The sequence below is a fragment of the Cinclus cinclus genome, chromosome 6, assembly GCF_963662255.1.
Source record: "Cinclus cinclus chromosome 6, bCinCin1.1, whole genome shotgun sequence".
Classification (NCBI taxonomy): Eukaryota; Metazoa; Chordata; class Aves; order Passeriformes; family Cinclidae; genus Cinclus; species Cinclus cinclus.
The window spans coordinates 31,752,135-31,771,276 of NC_085051.1; the positions used below are offsets into that span (position 1 = coordinate 31,752,135).

General features: G+C 34.9%; 1 protein-coding gene across 1 annotated transcript in view; it reads left to right on the forward strand.

Moving 5' to 3' along the window:
• The window catches only part of FMN1 (formin 1), a 124,106-nt gene extending 105,947 nt beyond the window's left edge, over positions 1-18,159 (forward strand). The window contains exons 14-17 of the mRNA XM_062495379.1: positions 5,441-5,492; positions 8,572-8,721; positions 16,901-16,985; positions 18,047-18,159. Of these exons, the coding sequence (XP_062351363.1) occupies positions 5,441-5,492; positions 8,572-8,721; positions 16,901-16,985; positions 18,047-18,091 (332 nt within the window). The 3' untranslated portion in view covers positions 18,092-18,159. The remainder of the gene's footprint in view (positions 1-5,440; positions 5,493-8,571; positions 8,722-16,900; positions 16,986-18,046) is intronic.
• The last annotated feature ends 983 nt before the right edge of the window (positions 18,160-19,142 follow it).

The following is a 19,142-nucleotide window of genomic DNA, read 5'->3' on the forward strand; positions in this document are numbered from 1 at the left end:
TGTGGTTTGGATTTGTGCCTAAAACAGTGTTGATAGTACAGGAGTGTTTTGGCTGTTGCTGAGCAGCAGTTGCGCATTGTCAGGGCTTTCTCTTTGTCTCACTCTGTCCCCTCAGTGATAGGCCAGGGTGGGCAAGAATTGGAAGGGGTCACAACCTGATTCAAATGCAGCATTTCGTGCATGTTATGTCATGCTCAGCAATGAAAAGGGAGAGGAAAGGATGCTGGGAGAGGTAGTATTGCTCCAAAAATGGCTGTGCATGATTCTGCCTTTGCATCACTTCGAGTTTTTCTTCCCCTTTTCTTCATGTATTGAACTATGTTTGTCTTGACCCATAAGTTTTTCTCACTTTTGCTCTTCCTATTCTCTCCTCTATCTGACTGAGGGGAAAGAGGGCAAAGTAATTTAGTGGTTGTGGGGTACACAGCTACTGGCCACAGTTAACCCACAATGATTTAAAATAGCAACCCTTGGGAAGGGGTTTAGTTTGCTTGTGCTGGTTTTTTGCAGCTCAAAGAAGTGCCATGTGCTAACAAGTGCTTAAAATTTTGTTTTCCATGCTGCTACTTTTGGGCCAATATGGCTTGAGTCAAGAACTTCCTAAATATTAAATCTATTCAAAAATTTTCTGTGCAAACAGATCAATTAAAAAAAAAAAAAACCACCAAAAAAAACCAAAGAAGGCTTATTTCATCCTGCTCTGATCCTGTTGGTCATTGTACTACTGCAGTGTAGTATGCTGGTAGTTTGAACATGTCAAGAAATTTCAGAAACAGAAAAACTGTATAACTATAGAGCTTTAGATGATCTGCTGTAGTCATTTTGCCCACCTAGGACGCCTTTGATGTTTATCTTCCTCTCTCCAAAGCCCATGATTAAACAGGGTTGTTAAACAATTTCTCTTCCATGACCATTGTACTTGAGGGTGGAAATAGATCCACTACACTTCTAGCCTGGGAGCCTTCAGGTATATCAGCAGTGATAACACTTGGTTAATAAGAGATTTGGAACTCTGTTTTCAAATGGTTATAATACTTTCAAAGCATGCTTTACCAAGAGCAAGAAAATAAGGTCAATTTTTGCTTGTCCTCCTAACTTGATAATGTCATAGAATGTGACTTCTCACTTTGGAAAAAGATAACCCAGCCAAAGCTCTCTGGGAGTATATTTTTCTTCCTCAGCCATTAAATCATGGGTTAGTATGTTTCTAGGATGGGGTTCATGTTTTGGCTACATTTCAGCATGCCTACCAAAGAGGTTTTAGTTTTAACTAATGATTAAGGTGGGTTCCTGTGAGACTAGAAATGTCATAATAACCTTTTGTCACTGTTTTAACAGTCTCTGTCCAGGCTTTATAAAGTTCCAAGAGGAACCCCAAAGGGATTTTGTTTTGGTTGGTTGGTTTTGTTTGCTTTTAATGTTGAGTTTTGGTTGGGGTATTTTGGGGGGTTTTTTTGCATGTGTCTTATCATAGATTCTCTCTTTATTTTGCTGTGACTGATTGGAAGACATGAGTACAGAAAAAGACATACTTCCCTCCTCAGAAAAACAAAAACAAACAAAAAACAAAGAAACCCAACTTGTTCTAGGGTGGAGTTTTCCTATGCAGAAAACACTATAATTTACAAAGCAGTCTTGAAGTTCTTGAAGCATATGTTTTTGACTCATGGGAACTCAGCCTTGGCATATAAAATTAAGAGTTCTGATATCTCCATCCTGACAGCTAGTTGTTGCAGTTTTCTTGTAATTTTGAAGATTGTCACTGGTCCAAAGTGCTTAGAAAATTTGTAAAAGCTTTATGCATCAGATTTTTCAATTCTGAAAGTAGTAAAATAATGAAAAATAAAAGAAAAGCTGTAATGTGTCCAACTAGATCAATACATTTCAGTGAATTATCCTTCTTAGGTGCGTTCATATATTTAAGGTCAGAGAAAAATACCAGGGAATTCATCCAGTCAGACTCAATGAGTGTTAAAATTTTCACTAGAGGGGCAGAATTAACTGAGAGATTTTTGTGTAGTTGTGGCTACCCATTTTTCTTTCTTTGTCTGTCTTTCTCTGCACTTTTCTTAGTGCATTCTCTGCTTGCCTCTGTCAGTTACTGACCTTCTCAATTTTCAGTCTGTGCTGATATCCAGTATGTTCTTTCCTTTGTTCTCTAGAGATCTATTTCATAGTAGCCTGATGCAGGAAGAGGTATTGGTTCTGTTGTAACCAGAAGCTGCTGTGCATACACTAGACCTGTTAAAAATAAATGTTTTCTGGTAATTTCTCATTTTCAAAATGGTGTTTCATGTACTCTTTTCTTCTCAAGCAGAGTATGTAGAAAAAATGAATTGAAGTATTTTTTAACCATTTCACTCTAATACTACTTCACTTTTTAAACTGCTAGAGGATGGTGAATCTTCATACTGACTTCTGCATTTCACTAAAAGAAAGTAATCACAAATATCTGATTCATAAGGAAAATTCATAAGATCATCCACCTCTTGTGTTCAAAGATGTCTGAAGGCCCAAATGTTACTTTGTTTCTTTTGTCTCTATTAAATATTGGAGTTATTTGCTGTGGAGCTTCCTGTTTAGTTTCTTCCTAATGGAAATCTGATTACAAGCACCAAAACCTACCTGCAAACCAAATCAATGCTCAGTAAGTGGTGGCAGTAAGTGAATTTGCTTCAAAAGCATCCTAACCAAAAAGCTCATGCCAATAGACACCATATTTCAGTGTTCACTGCAGTCAGGTTTTCTCTGATACAAGGGTGATACCAGTGTCCATTTCAAAACAAACAAAATGTGCTGCATATAGTTGGGCTATAGAACACTTGCCACAATAGGTTGCAGAAGTAAAAAATCTTATAAAAGCTTGAGCAAAGAATGACCAAGTTCTTGAAGGAGAATCTATTGAGAATTACACTACAATGGCATTCAATGCAGGAAACATTTTGTAGGAGCTACAGAATCTGAAGCAGAGAGTACACGTGGGGGTAGTGTGTTTATCCTGGTCCTTAATTCTAACTGAGCACCTGTTTCAGTGCCTGCCAGGGGCAGGATATTAGTCTGGATGAACCCCTGTGCCAGTCTGATATGGCTGTTAATATATTCTTAACTTGATGAAACTAAAATCAAACGCATGGACTGAGGGTGAAAGGATTACATTATTCCACTTCTTTGCAAAAAGCAAATCCTATGCAAGCAAACATGGTGTTGCAAGAGAAATAAAAAGAAATAAGTTCTTTCATTTAAGTAATTCCTTTGAATTGCCTTCAGTAACTCCACAAATTAAGACAAGGATTGATACCTTGACTATGGGGCTTTGAAGATGAGGAAAATACATTGTTTCATGGAAACCTGTGCTGCAAACACTGATCGTGCTAGTCATTGCAGGTTGTGGAGGGGGAGAAAAAGAGCAGGATATTAAATTTTGAGTGGAAAATTAGTTAGAAATTTTATGGAAGATAAGAGAATTGATCTGGTTTCTTGTCTCACACATTACAGAATTTGTTACGTGGAATTGTTGATTTATTTTCTTAACAAGTCTCAACATCTAAATTTCAAATAAATGCTTTTAAATAATTCCTGGGTGGACATGTTTAAAGTTAAAAATACAGAAAATACTGTTTGCAATATAATACTTCTATTTTCTTCCTTCCTGATTTTCCCTTTTATTGGTGCACAAATGCAAGCACTGTTACATTAATGTAAACTGTGCGTGTTTCTTCCTAAAAGTCACCCCTTTTTTCTTTACTTTGTATAAAAAATTAAAACTTCTTTCCACTATCTTTCCTTGTCCCATTCTTGCAAGGTTAAAAAAAGTAAATCTGGTCTTGCCACTTAACTATAAATGTAGAAACATGTTGTCCTTGTTAGTTATTGTGTTTCATGTGTAGGGACCTGAAGATGCTGTTCCTGCTGTAGCTGGGAGTGTAGTTGTATTGGGAAATTTGCCTTACTTTATTTTTCATCTCCTCAAAAATGATAAATAAATTACTAATGTAATAATTGTAAAATTTTATACACAGTTCAGCTTATTTAGCTAATTTTTATCATTATGAATCATTAGAATTCCAACCTATGTTTTCTACTTTTAATGGTATAAAATGAAAATAATGAATTAAGTATATTGGGTTAACTTTAGGCAAATTTTTGGGACCCTGAGATGAATGCAATAAATTAGAGCTGCCCTATATATTTCACTTGCAGTTGTCTTGCCATTAAGATTTGAGGTGGAGAACCTAATCATATAGAATTAATTGTTTTCCTTGCAAAGGCACACAACATTGTTTCTGGCTATTGGACATATTGAAATAATATTGAAATAAATTGGACATATTGAAAAAAATCCCCCAATGAGGGGAAATGTATGAGTTGAAATTAACTTGCTTTGTTAACAGCAAAGTGCTTAGGCAGTCTATTTTTCTTTTCATTTTAAACTATCATAGTACAAGCCTCTTGGTCAGTAGCCTTATAACGTAATGGACTCATTCAACACCAGTTTCTCAGTGGCCTTGTCTTGTGAACTCAAGTTTGTAACTGTATTTCAACCAGGCACTTGTGTAGACTGAGATGCAAAAAGATAAAATTCTTTATCTTTGTGTTTAAAAAGTGTCTATATTCTGTTTATATTAACATTACCACTTATAGGATTATTTTAATGTGGAGTAGGAATAACTTTTCCATTATAATATTACTTTACATCTTTGGTATTCTGATGGAGCTGAAGTTGCTCTTTTGTATTAAGAAGACTTGATCAACAAAACCTAGTGGTTTTGCTTTGAGTATCCAGGTCAGGAAATATTTTCAATAGTAGAGAGCGCCTATCTTTTGAAAATCAAATCCTTTTAAGTAGTTCATGTGAGCATTCTGTGATAGAGGGGCTCAGATTCGCTAACCATATTTCAAATTCTTGGCTGATTTTTCAAAAAAAAATCATGTACATGCCATACATTTAAAATCTAATACATGGGTTTTCACTTTCAAGTTTCCAGAACAAAATGTGATAGCTCTGTGGAGCAGTTGGTGTTAACTGTGTTTGGTACCTGTTCAATTCCAGTTGAACTTTCAGTCATTTATCCTGCAGAAACATGTTTAAATTTGTAAGTTCTGGCCGGCAACAATATAGAAACAAACACAAATTATTTTCGTTTTTAAAAATCAGAAAGTGAAGTTTTAATTATTTACATTTTATTCAGTTAATGCCTAACACTATGTATTATAATAGGGATTTTAAATTACTTTTCCAAACTAATACACATTATTGGTTCAATAGAAGCATTCATTGCATACAAGAAATTTAAAAAATTGAAAATTAGCAAGTGTTTACCACTTTTATTATATTTAGTATACAAATTATGCAGTTTTGGAAATAAGAGATGTTTAATCTGTAGGATCTCTGAAACAGTAAGATAGTAGTTTGCATCTTTAAAATGTTTTTCATTGGCAGCTAAAGAAGAACAGAAAAAAGAAGAGAACAGTTTGGAAAATGCTCAAAAATGGTAAGGTTTTTGCTAGTGTTTTTTAACTGTTTATTTTGATCAAAGATGTTATTGAACATAGGAATTACCTTAAATAGCGGAAAGGATCTGTCTTTCAAAGAAGTAATATGTTTTCTGAAAAACTTATATAATCTTCCAGGAGAAACTTCATTTTTGTCTACACAGTGTACTCTGTTTGAGGTTTCAATTATTATCAGCATTGAACTGAATGGGGCTTTTACAGAATAGATAAATAACTGATTAACTACTTTGTGGTGTAAAAATGTATTTCCTCATCACTGAACATTTTCAGCACTTAGTATACAGCCCTCAGTTGCCTGAGAAGCCATTGAAATCACAATGTTTTCATTGCCTGAATATTTGTGCCTCACTTAGGCCAAAGGAGTCAAATTATGGAAAAAGTGAGATTAATTGATTTGTAGATGTATAGTAAAATATTCACTGAATTAATATTACTAATACATGTTGTTTACCAAATTATAGTTTTGTGAGAGTGGAACATCCATCTTAGCTATGGACCTGCTATAAATAAACTAGGGTAAATTGATCTTTAACTTCCTATCAATATTCTTTCTTCCTGGTCACTGAAGGTGGATCTGTGGTAATTTGGAATTTAATTGTACTTTTTTCAGTCCATACTCCACCTGAGACACCTCGGTTAGTTTTCCTAGGCAGTCTGAAAGAGGGAGATGAAGGGCACTTCCCAAATGCAGTTCAAATCTCAGGTGAACTGTTCCCATCTGCTTGCAGAAGATGCCTAAATATTGGCTGAACAACTGGCTGATGTCAGCTAGGGCTTTACCTCCTCATTTCAAGTGTTTGACTGGCTCTGCTTAGCTACAAACCTGACTTCCTTGGCACAAGGTTCCCTCACATTCTACCTCCTTTGTAGCCTTTCTAGAATAAAATACACTCTTCAGGGTATGGAGCTGCACCCAGTTTGCAGTTGACTTAGGGAATTAGTTGTCCAACACAGAGTTCAGATTTTTTAATTGCTAACTAAATATTCAGTATGTTAAATTACTACTGTTGAAAGGCAGGAAGTAACCCAGGAAGCCAGATTAAGATGGGTGAATGCAAAGGAATGCTACTGGGGCATGGGCTGATGAAGAAAGGAAGAGAGGATGAAAGTGTCAGAATGAAGGCAGAGACTGTGCAGGATTTCAGAATCTTGCCTCTGTATGCTCCAGCTGGGATGGTGAAGGGTTCTGTTAGGTAGCAGAGTGCACAATTTACTGGGGCTGCTGTTAAATGAGCAAACCTGGGAAGAGTCTGTTCTTGCTGCTCTTGGCTCAGCTATCCCAGTCAAAGTTCTATGAACACCTGAGGAGTATTTGGCCCAAGTAAATGTAATGTGAATTACATTGCCCAGTAGACATAAATGGCTTTAACCATATAATTATGACTAAAGTGTTTTAGTATTTTTAGAGTTTGAAAACCAAAACATTTTACACAGGTATTTAAAGCTGTATTTGATTGATTGATTGATTGATTGATTGATTGATTCTTCTCCTCATAGTGTCTCTACAAGAGCCATTAATTCAATGTTATGGCCTTATACACACATGGGTCATTCTGATTCTTTAAATATGGATCATCAGTTAACTTGAAATATAGTTAACTGTTTCGTGCAAAACCTAATAAGAAATGCTAAAGGGTAAGATTATCACATATGAGGATTAAAAAAAACTGTTATTTTAATAGCTTGCTTTGAACAACATGGAATATTGTACAGTATGGTTTCTATCTTTAAAGTATCAAAAAGGAAAACCCAGAGCATATTGGCTCATGTGGCTAAAATCCAAGCTTCTTTGTGAAGCACCTGGAGTATATATTGCTTTATTTTGGAGGGGTAACTTCTGTGGTTTTGGATGGATGCTTTATATTCTTGAAGCCTAGCTAAAGAGCTTTAATTTCAAATTAAGTCGAAAAGCCTTGAGCCTAAACTTGGTATTTCCATATGAAAGCATGCAATATGTACTATACAAATGGAAATATAAATGAAAGATGCTGAAGCTTCATCCGTGGCTCACGTAACAAGTGGTGAATGGCTGGAGACACCTTACAGGTCTTCAAAATTATTTATTTTATTTTCAAGATTTACACTTCCTGTGTTAAGACTTAGAACCTGTTGGCAACTCTAAAGAAGAAAATAGCTTTCTTCTGATTAAATAAAATAATTATTCCAATAAATATTACTTATTATTAAATATGGTGTTACCTTTGCTTTTGAATTATTTTTATTATTTTTAATAAATATCATCAAAAGTTTCAGGATAGTTGCATTTACTTTGCAGAGAAAAGTGATTCAACTGCAACAAAAGGGAGCATACTGTTATTTATATAAGTACCTAGTCATGTGGATTGCTCCATTTTATCTATACAAAGCAATGTCCCAAAGATTAAAAATGCTCTTGGAAGTATTGTCTGTAATAAAAGAATTCTTTGAAAATATCCAGCTGTATAGCAATTCAGTAACAGCCACATTATAAAATCTTTTTAAAAGCATTAAAATACTGGCAGTGTACTTCTGTAAAATTAATTGTTTATTGACATGTGGAAGGAGATTATTTTCAGTAAAACTTTTGCAAAATTATTATTGGCACTGTCTGTGTCTTGGTTGTTGCTACTCCTAATTCTCCCTAACTACTAGGTTTTCAACCAAACCTAGAAATTTTTTTTCTGACTTGGAGCGTGACTCTTCCATAGTCCTTCAGTAAAGATAAATGGGAGAATAAGATCTTCATGGAGTGCATCAGTATAAAATGAATAGATATGTTCCAGCATTTCCTGTAATGCAAGAAGTTAAGTTTTTCTCATTGTAATTGAATGCCCATGATTTGCCAGCGTGACAGATCTCTGTGGTGGCCTGTGCATCTGTAAGTTATCCTTCTGGAAAAGAGGTGGGTGTTGGAAGGTTAGCACTTAGCTGTATATATAGCAGCTGAATTGCTGCTGTAATTTCCAAAGCGAAGGAGAAGTTATAGTAATTACCAGCCTTGACTACTAAATCAGAGAAACTGTTTCCCCAGTGGGCTTATGTGTTGACTGGTTTTTTTTCTTTCCACCTCCCTTGCAGCTTTGAAGAAACAGTGGGATACTTTGGGATAAAGCCAAAGCCTGGCGAAAAGGAGATCACACCAAACTACGTTTTCACGGTGTGGTACGAATTCTGCAGTGACTTCAAGACCATTTGGAAACGAGAGAGCAAAAGCATTTCCAAGGAACGGTAAGGTTCTAATAAAGTCATTAATACCATTTTAGATGTCTGGGAAACTGCTGCTTCTCAAACCCAACAAATTATACTCCTATATTTCACAGGCGTCATTGTTTTCTTTCAGATCTAATGGACATCAAGGAAAGATTATTCCCTCAGGGTGTGTAGGAAAATTCACCAAAGGCATGCTGTCCCCACAAAAAGATAAACACATATAATCTGATAAATTACACTTTTGTAACCCCTTCCAATTACTAGCTAGTAAAATGAAAGGAGAGCTGTGTTAATTTATAACAGATTGCTTCTCTGTGCATTTTCATGTTGAACTAGCCTAAATGAGGCGATATTGCTGTCGCAGACAGTACAGACAAATAAAAGTGAATGCTTTTCCAGTTAATATACTGCACTTGCATCAAAGGGAAGCCCCAGAGATTCAGGCCACACTTAGCATAGTGTTGAAGCCCCACACTGAATTTACAGCACTACTTCTGACTTTTGGTGTCCTGCTGAGGACATCAAACTACTTGCCGCTAGATCTCACAACAGTCTCCTGATTTTATTAGTTAGAGTAAAAGAACCCCAAAACCTAAAACCTTCAATTATTTTCTTGGTTTTCTTAAAGAAACTTAAGATATTTTAACACAAAAATAGCAATTCTACTGCAAGCTCACCATGCTCAGCATATTACAGTTAATTTGAAAAGACCTAGAGTGGTAATGCAGTCATTCTTTGGAAAAGAATGGAGTGATTTCTTTCAGCATGAAATTTAAATCCAGGTGTTTATTCCAAATTAACAGAGTTAGATAAAAATGGCTTTAAAAGAACAAGCAAAAGTAGTACAGTCATTTACACCTATGTTTTCCATTTTGCTTCAAATCACTGGGGCTTTCAGGTTCATATAAAGTAGGATTTTTGAAGGACTGGATATAGAAGTTAGGAATTCTAAATTATCAAGCTTGTCAGCATTGTTTTATAGATCTTACCATTTTAAAACACTTGAAAGTTGTAAATTTTTATATAATTTATTGATGGATTTTGGAAGGGACAACTGCAAACATTTACAATGAATCTTTTATTTCCTTGTATCTAAATCAATACACAAATTTGGTTTACCTGTTAAAAACTGTATAAAATAAGAAGTCCCAAGCACATTTCTATGGTCATGATAAAGATCATCTCAGGGATATATTTTCTGCTGAATCATGATTTATTTTTATTCCAAAAGCAGTTAGGAGGGATGGAAGTTAACTACCCAAGGAAAAAAAATGCAGACAATACATCATTTCCTTTTTGTGTAATTAGCACCTTGCCAATGGTACACAATGATCCCTTCAAGTAAATCGATTTGAAATGCCTTATGTTTTAACAGTACATAGCTTCTTAACTATCTTAATACAATAACCAAGAAATCTTTGTAAGCAAACTGCTGTATTCAGTGCTTTCATACTCAGGTGAGGTGATAATTTCTTGTGGTTTAATAGCTGTATCAATCAAATCTACAAATAAAAACATAGAACAAATATATCATCAGTTCCTCTGACAGATGCTGTTATTCCTGTTCAATGTAAAGCAATACCAGTAGAATGCAGAGCAGCAGTTACTGTAATACTTCTAAGTGCTGACACTTTCAGGACAATATAGACTGTTTTCAAGAGCTCACTTCAAATTATTTTTGCAAAGTTCCTTAGTCTCAAAAAGACAATTCCTTGTCCTTTACATTCAAAAATTGGGTGATTCATCAAGATGATGAGCTCTTAAAATGAGGAGCCTTGGGTAAATAGTAAATTAGAATGACAGAAGAGCTGTTTTCATCATTCTAAATTGTTCTCTATTGTGCTACTGAAAATAAGAACATAATGAAATCAATAGATTAGAATGGTGGAAAAGCTTTTTTCATCACCAGAAAATTCCTTGTAAAGTCTTGATCATTTAAGGGTCCTGTTAACAAAGTATGAAACTAACAGTTGATGAACTCCTGTCCAAAAAAGTTTGAAAGCAAGTGCAGAGTCATTGTGCACATGGGTAACTAAAAACCTTAGAATGACAGGAATGGACAGCTGTCTTCCTTAACTGGCTAATTAATTGGATGCACTATTTGTTGTGCATTTTTAAAGACTGCAATTTAGTTTTAAAAAACTAAAGCATTTCTATCGTGAACCCTTATTTTTTGAAGGAAGTTATAAAAAGGAAGAAACATCAATGTAAGTCAGTAGTTGCAAAATTAGGTTCTGAAACTGAGGCATATAACTGAAACATATAATTATGTGAACATGTTTACATTTGGATTACCTTTCAAATTTCAGGAGCTGAAGAAACCCAATGTAAAATGTGTAGGAATTAGCTAATTCTTTACATTCATATAAGAGTGTTAATAGTGGATTGTAATTTGTCTCTCAAGAAATATGACAAAAAATTTAAAATCTAATTATAATATACAGAATTACCATTAATCAAAGGAATAATAAAAAATGTATAAGGTTAAACTTAATGGTAGTAAAAATAGGTCAAAAGTTATAAAATCTATGCAGTTTGGGATATAAAATTTCATATTGCAAATTAACTACATTGCATTGTATGACAAACAAATCTAAAATCTCTGAATTTCAGGAGAGTGCTGTCTGTAACTAAATTACAGTCTCAACTGCAAAGAGCCTGTTTCATCTAGAGCTCCTTGGCTCCCAAATGTAAAACAACTGCAGAAATCTAATGAGATTTCAATGAGACTTTCTCTTAAACTGAGCTGCACTGCATTTAACCTAACCATGAAAATAAATTAGCTGCCTGCAAAATATAGCTGAGTCATCATCTCTTTCCTGGACAAAATTTGCACATTATTTGGGAATGCTAGACAGAGTTACAGATAAATAAGAAACTACGAGATATGATGATATGATGATATGATATGATATGATATGATATGATATATAAATGACTATAGGGATAAAATGAAAACAAAATTCCAAACCATATGCCTGTTAAAAATATGACAGTTTACTTTCTCTTCAATACCAGAATTTAAGTACAATTAAATAAAATTTGCTTTGGCAATAACATAATCTGTGGCAACAGCTTAATGTAAGTGCACCAAATGTTGGAAACTTTTTTTTTGGTGCTGTTTTGAATCAAAATCCAGTTGTGTAGTTGACAGTTTTGTAATTTACAATATGTATGCATTCAGGTACATCAACTGCTTTTATGCTTTTTGCTGTTGATGAAATTTTGAGATGATAGCTGAATTGAAGACTAAAAATTAGGATTTTTTGGCAATTAAGCACTTTCAGCAAGGTAGATTGCAGATATTTCCACTGTTACTTTTTTTTTTTTATTTGCAGTGGGCAAGTCTGTGAATTCAGAACAAAAACAAATATTTAAGTAACAACTTAAATGTATTATACATATATATGAGTGCCCGTCCATAAATTAAAGAATTCAAGAAGTGTTAAATTATATTTTAAGAGGATGTCCTAGGCAAGTCTGAAATAAGGAAAAAGTATAAATACGGCAGAAATACTAGTAGTTTGAAGTGAGTTTCATGACAAACTGTGATTATGTTTTGCAAAAGAAATGTGACAAAGATTATAATAATGTGTTTATGCCTGTTGCCCTTTAAATATGAAATAATTAAAATAGGAAAGAAATTTGTTGCTCTTAATTTAACTCAGTGCTGACTCTTGCAAAGATGAGATTGCTGTAATGGTTACTGTACTGGATGAAGTAATCTCTTTGAGATTGAATATGCATACAAATAGATCAGAAATCAGAAACGAAACCAAAATTTGTCTCAACGGCTGGAGAAGACACGATCATTATTTAATGAACAGAATTATATATTTCATCTTGAAAACAGAAACACTTTGTCACAAGATGTCACGGATGGCTAAAGTACAAAATTATATTAGAAAAATCTACAGAGGACTTGCACATGAAGAGAGTTTCCAGCTGCAATAGCATTCTGGGGATTATCACTGTAGGCTTTGGCTCTCTTTATATACTCCTGAATATCTGCCAGTGGCCATCTCAGATGGACTGTAGGATATTTTTATTCTGTAGCTTTTTTCTTCGTATTGGTTCTTCTTATGCACCAACTTTCCTAAAATAAAAGACCAAAGTTTTATTCTTTGTGACTACGGAGATACAATTTCTCACTTACTTTGTAGATAACTTCATAGATAAACCACTGTCAGTACATCCAGAAAAAAACCAAACACATCAAACATATCAGCAATTTGAGGTTTGATGACAACATCCACTGACAACATATGTTTTACTGTATGAAATATTTATTCTAAATGCAATCTAAAGATTTGATCAGTAATGACCCAGATCTTTCCAGAAGATTTAGGCCTGAAGGCTTGATAGGCATCATATTGTACAACTCAGAAGCAGTAATGTTCAAACTTCATAGTCTGGTATAAGACTCCTAATTTTAAAGCTAGCTAAGTACTCTGTAAAATCACCTGCCAGGCCAGGTAATACACAAACATCTGTCTTCTAAAATTTTGTTGCTGAACTCTGACCTGTTATATTTCATGGTCTAACAGGAGCTGTGACTTGAGGTTTAGTTTATGAGCTGCATACAGAAATAGGACTGAGAGTAGAAAGGCATTTGACACATGAAAGGAATTTGAGCTCTGGGGATTTTTCAGTCCTAAGGGAAATCACTGTTCAGCTGTGTTAAGGATCTGGACTGGGTATGCAGTTTGGCTCTAGATTGAACAGTTGATGTTGACTGTAGCTACCTCCACTTGTTCATTTCCACCCGTATCTGAAATTTTGTTTGCGCAACATTTCCTTATGCCAAGACATTTTTATGGGAGAAGTTTAAAGTTCTAGTCATGGGAAGATCAGGTGGCACAGAACTGTCATTCCAAGCTATTTCCTAACCCACAGCTATCCACATTACTCACCAGCTGCATGAAAGGAGCCGTAAAAGCGAAAATAATGGATTTTCCAAATTACTGAGGAGCTGAGAGAGAACCAGATAATTTAGTCTCTGTTGTCGCACAATAACAGAGCCAGAACATGAGTATGTGAATTGGTTTGTTTACATGGGATTCTGGTTTTCCTTACTGGGGGACTTCCAAGGGTGGAGAGTGTCAGTTTACGTTGCCTTCTGTCTGACTTGAGTGGAAGGCAGAGGTGACAATGATAATCAATTTATCTAGTTAATCCCTGGCTTGGTAATATCTTTCCCTGTAAGGGAAAAACATATTTTCCTGAGCTTACAAAGGAATTTTTTAATAATAAATAAAGACTTATGTTTAGATTAGGTTTCTGCATCTCTAGTTACAAAATTAAAATAATTTTAAATAAAAATAATGTCTTTATTTTTCACTAATAATTTCTAATTTGGGAGGCTTGGCTTTTATGCAATTTACAGTGGAAGATACCACCTTCCACACAGAGGTAGGAAAAAGCCAGTTACATTCCCACTGATTATTGTAAGGATACATATGCAGTATTGGAGTCGTGGTTCTCATATTTAAAAATACATCATTTTATTAATTTAATTCAATATTTTCCATATTGTGTGCTAATGTGCAGTACTGCTCCATTTGACATCACATCTTCTTTATTAAGATGTATTGACTAATTTTGATCACAGTTGAAGGAGAATAACTTTTGTTTTGAAAAAAACACATCCATGTTGCAGCTCATCAGATTTGAAGGCTTAAGTGACCTGCGTTCCATAATGTTTTGGGCTTGTGATTGCTTGCTAAGTTAGCCCATTGGTCAGGTTGGAAGGGACCACAGTGGCACCTGGTCTAGCTTCCCTGCTCACACAGGGTCATCCTGGAGCACATGGCACAGGATTGCATCCAGACAGTTCTTGAATATTTCCAGTGAGGGAGGCTCCCCAGACTCTCTGGACACCCTGTTCCAGCATGCAGTCACCCTTGTCTCTTGTGTTGTGGTTCAGCTATTCTATCCTCCCTTATGGTCTCTTTGTCTTCTCCAGTGCTATCTCTCTCTCCAAAACTGCCCTTGTCACTGTGAGCTGTAGATTTTGGCCCTCTATCTCAGGGTTTGATTCTGTTTCAGCAGCCTCACTGTAAAAACCTATATACCTAATACCTAATCTAAATTGACCTTTTAGTTTAAAACCATCATACATTTTCCTTTTGCAATAGGCCCTGCTTAAAGTTTGTTCCCATCTTTCATTCTATTTTTAAAAATCCAGGTTTCTTAGAAATAGTGAAAATACACCATAAAATACACAGAGATAGGTCAGTGACAGGCATAATTTTCTTTTTAAGTCTAAAAGTTTGTAATCCCTGTAATTAATCCTTTGCATGAAAGTGCCGACTCCAGACATTTAAAAACTATTTTAAAACACTTCTAGGATCAAAGAGAATGTGATCAAATAGAAAATGTGCTCGAAATACAGAAAAGTTTAGAAGCTGATCACTTGGTGTGATTCTGCTGAGCCTGAAGGCTGTCTTGAAATCCATCATCATCTTTGCATAAATATTGTAGCTGTGAGGAATAGCATGCTCTCCAGTGGGTGCAGTCCTCCACTATTAAGAAGTAAACTGTCCATATTAACAAAAATTAAAAGATGGAATGGTGTGTTTTCATGTATTTGTTTACATGTACAAACAGGGAGCACTAATTAAGTTCTAAAAATGCACCAGCTGTATTTAAAAAGTGTACAAAATAATGATTTTATATGTGTATATTTGAGGGTGTAGTTACAGCTTGAATCAATGCTGTAGCTGTTGAAAATAAGCTTAGTTGAAAGTAGTATAACTGTTTCCTGTTCTTCTTAAGCGCTGGAAAGTGAGACCACCAGCAACTATCCAGTAGTTCCTAAAATACTATTTAGAATACTCCAGTATTCTAAAATACTTAGAGAAGAAACTGTATGTTTCCAGCAGTGATAAAGACAATAATGAACTTATGAATGTATTCCGTATTTTAAAAAGAATCCAGCTTGCTCCTAGTGTTACAGCAAGGAAGTTCAGATCAGTAATTGCAGCTATAATCCACTTTCCTTTTTGCTTTTCTTCCAAAATTCCTCAAAAATTGAGTGTGTCAAAAGTGGTTTGAACTGGACATGGTATTTTAAATACTTTTTGACTGGCCATAGTAATTATTTCTGCCAGTGGAAAAAGTTAAATAGGAGAAGAGTGGAATTTTTCAGTTCAACAGTGCCAAGAAATGTGTTGCATCTAGTAAAAGACTTTCAGTAAAATTACTGAAAATTGGTTTGCTGAATTCTTCTTGCTTGTAAAAATTCACTCCCAACCTCCTTCCTTTTGCATTTTGCATATAAAATTATAAAGTAGCTGTATGTACCATCAGTATTATAGAGGCACTTAGCACTGGGCAGGTCCTCTATTAGGAGGGCCATGAATTTTCTTTCCTTTTATCACTTTTAGCACATAATTTCCTAAGCACTTTCCAGTCCGTACAAGCAGAGTTGAGTCCCTTTATCTTTAATTCTGTTTCTCCTTTTCCTCCTGTTTAAACACCTCATTGGTTTCTACTTGTTAAATCCCCAGAGAAAGAAGGGTCTTGTATGCAAGACCCTGAGAGCAAAAGGCAAGAAGCAGAGGAATCAGATGTGTCCTTCTTTCCCTTATCTCTACAGTACTTTTGGCAGACTAGTCTGTAGCTGGACACAAGACAGCTTTAACTACCCTGAGACAAGAATCTCTTGTACCTCCTATTGCCACATCAGTGAGGCTGGTCAGTCAATTCCATCTAAAGCAACACAGAAAACATTAACAACAAACTGGAAGATGCTTTCATTTTAAAGCTTTCAGAGGAAATATAATGTGTAGCCTGGCAAATGGCTTGATAAAATAACGTAATCTATGTGTACAACAGATTAGGCCAGCTAGCTCTTTTTTTTCAGAGGGGGATCTTTTTGCCCTGATAGCACAGCTTTTTTGGTGGGAAAGATAACTCCAAAAATCCAGATCCCACAAGAATAGAGAAATTATTTTCCCAGTGACGTTTTCAGGGAGCAATACAGACACGCTGTCCTTTTGCTTTTGATTTTCTCCATTTGAAAATCTACGTTGATCTACTTTTCATATTTTATTAAGTGCCTTTAAGTGGAAATAGCAGTTTGTTGGGCTAATGTACCTAAAAGAAAAGTGACTGGTGAGGCTTCTTACAGAGGTGTCCTGGCTCTGCTTGGAATATACTCTGTAAATCTAATTATGCCTTTTCTGTGTTTCAGAATTAAAGTGGCTCAGCAATCAGTGAGCAAGTTAACTGCAGAGAAGAAAGTTGAAACTAAGAAGATCAATCCTACAGCTAGCCTGGTATGATCTGGTTTTCAGTATGACATTCCAAAGGGGTTTTGTGACACAATTCTTGTCATTCAGAATGATGGCTGGTTTCTACTGCAGTTGGAGAGCGTAGTATTTTTAGTTTGAATGCAGCAAAATGATTTTCTTCCCAAGCAGAAATGTTAAAGCTTATGCCGTATAGTAGTCAACAGTTATGTTTAACATTTAGTTCAGTTGTCCCTAAGCATGGCTCTGCTATTTTAGATAACAAAGAGAGCTGCTTTTGTGGTTTCTTCTTCCCTTCCACTGTAGTCTCTTGTATTTTCTTCCATGCTTCAAAGTGAATTGAAGCTCATCATGTATATTTTTCCAATGGCTGGAGCATCTGGTTTTTTCAAAACCTTAAAAATCTTGGTTTCTCTGTGGAACAGTGGTAGAAGGGATTAAATCCCCATTTTATTCCTTGTTGTACACCAGTGTTTTCAGTACAACACAGTAACAGGTCTAGCAGTTTGCATTGTATATAAATCCTTTTTTTGTCTGTGTACAAGGCACGTAGGTTAGACAGGCATTTCTCAAACTCTAGAAGGCAAGAGACCAAGAGAATGAAATGTACATGAAGGAATCAGGGTATTATTTCTATTCCCAGCAGAGTGTATCAGTTGCCAATCAGGCAGCAAAACATGAATGTCTACACTTGCCTGGGAAGAGGTCATTAAACAAGATCATCTAGCTAATGCTAAATTAGAGCCTTTATGTCAGCAGAAACCATTCCAGACATGAGAAGGTATTAGAGTCACCTGAATTTGAAATGTATCTGGTTCTCTCTAGCTGCACTGGTCTTCACAGATGTATATTTTTAAAGGTACACAGTATTTGACAAGTATGTAGTGAAAGCAAACTCAGCTTTTCCACAGTAAGTAATGTGTTTTAAAGTTTTAAACCTTTTTTGAGTGCTCCAAGCATTTTTTAGTTAAAGAAAATGGGGCTGTGACTTACTTCTCCATCTTCTAGACCAAATGCTCATGGGAACTTGAGAGGAGAGGGAAAATTATAGACAAGAATTATAATAAAACTTTTTTTTTCTTTAACAGAAAGAAAGACTACGTCAGAAGGAAGCCAGTGTGACTGCCAACTGAAAGAAGATGAATGAAAATGATGGAGTGGTTTCATACCTTGCCTGATGTTTTACTACACCAATGGCCCAGGAAGCACCTTATGTTAGATACTGAATTCTGCTTTGCTGATCAGTCCCAAGACAATCCATTAAAGACTTTTGAGTTCCTTCAGAGGGGTTTGTATGTTCAGTGGAGGGAATTCTAAGAAGGTTTTTACATTTTTACAGTCATTTTTTTTTTCTGCAGCTCTTCCTTACATTGTTTAAAGTGCATCTTGTTAATGGTTAATTAAAATATTCTGTGCATAAGTATTAATATGGAAGAGCTAAAATGAGCATTTTGGATGGTGAGTTAAGTAATGACTAACAACCTGTAGGTTATTTACAGGGCTTTATGTAGATGAGAGCAAATATGCCATTCAGTTCACAAAGGTTTATTGCATCATACTTTTTTGTTACTTCAGCAGTAACTGAAGTAAAATTTACTGATACTAAATAATTTTACACACTCTAGGTATTGGATGCATCTTTTTAAAACTTAAATTAAATGTAATTATGGATTCATGCTGTATTTTACTGTATTTTTATAGAAGCTTCAGATTATGCCATTCATTGAAATGGGAGTAATATTTTGCACATAAAAAGGAATATTAAAATTCTTTAGTTTTATGATTGATGGCATAACTGATTTATTATTTTTATGGTTTTAATCTAACATTTCCTAAATTTTGAGCTTCAAAACAAAAAAGAATAAAATGTATATTTTTATTTCAGTATATATTGCAAATAGCAATTCCATAAAGTGATGAGTTTATAGGTCATTATTCATTAAGATAAAATAATATCTCTCCATGAAGTTATGCATTTGTCATTAAATATTTGACTCCTAATTCCTATGAAAGCTTTCTTTTTAACAGCACGTCTCACTCTAAAGTACATTATGCAGCCTGCTCTTGTTCCCCTATATTTGTATGAAGAATATGTCCAGCATACTGATGTATTTATATATTTTTAATATATATATATATATAGATGCATAATGTAGTAAGTAAAACTTCAGAAAGAAATAACAG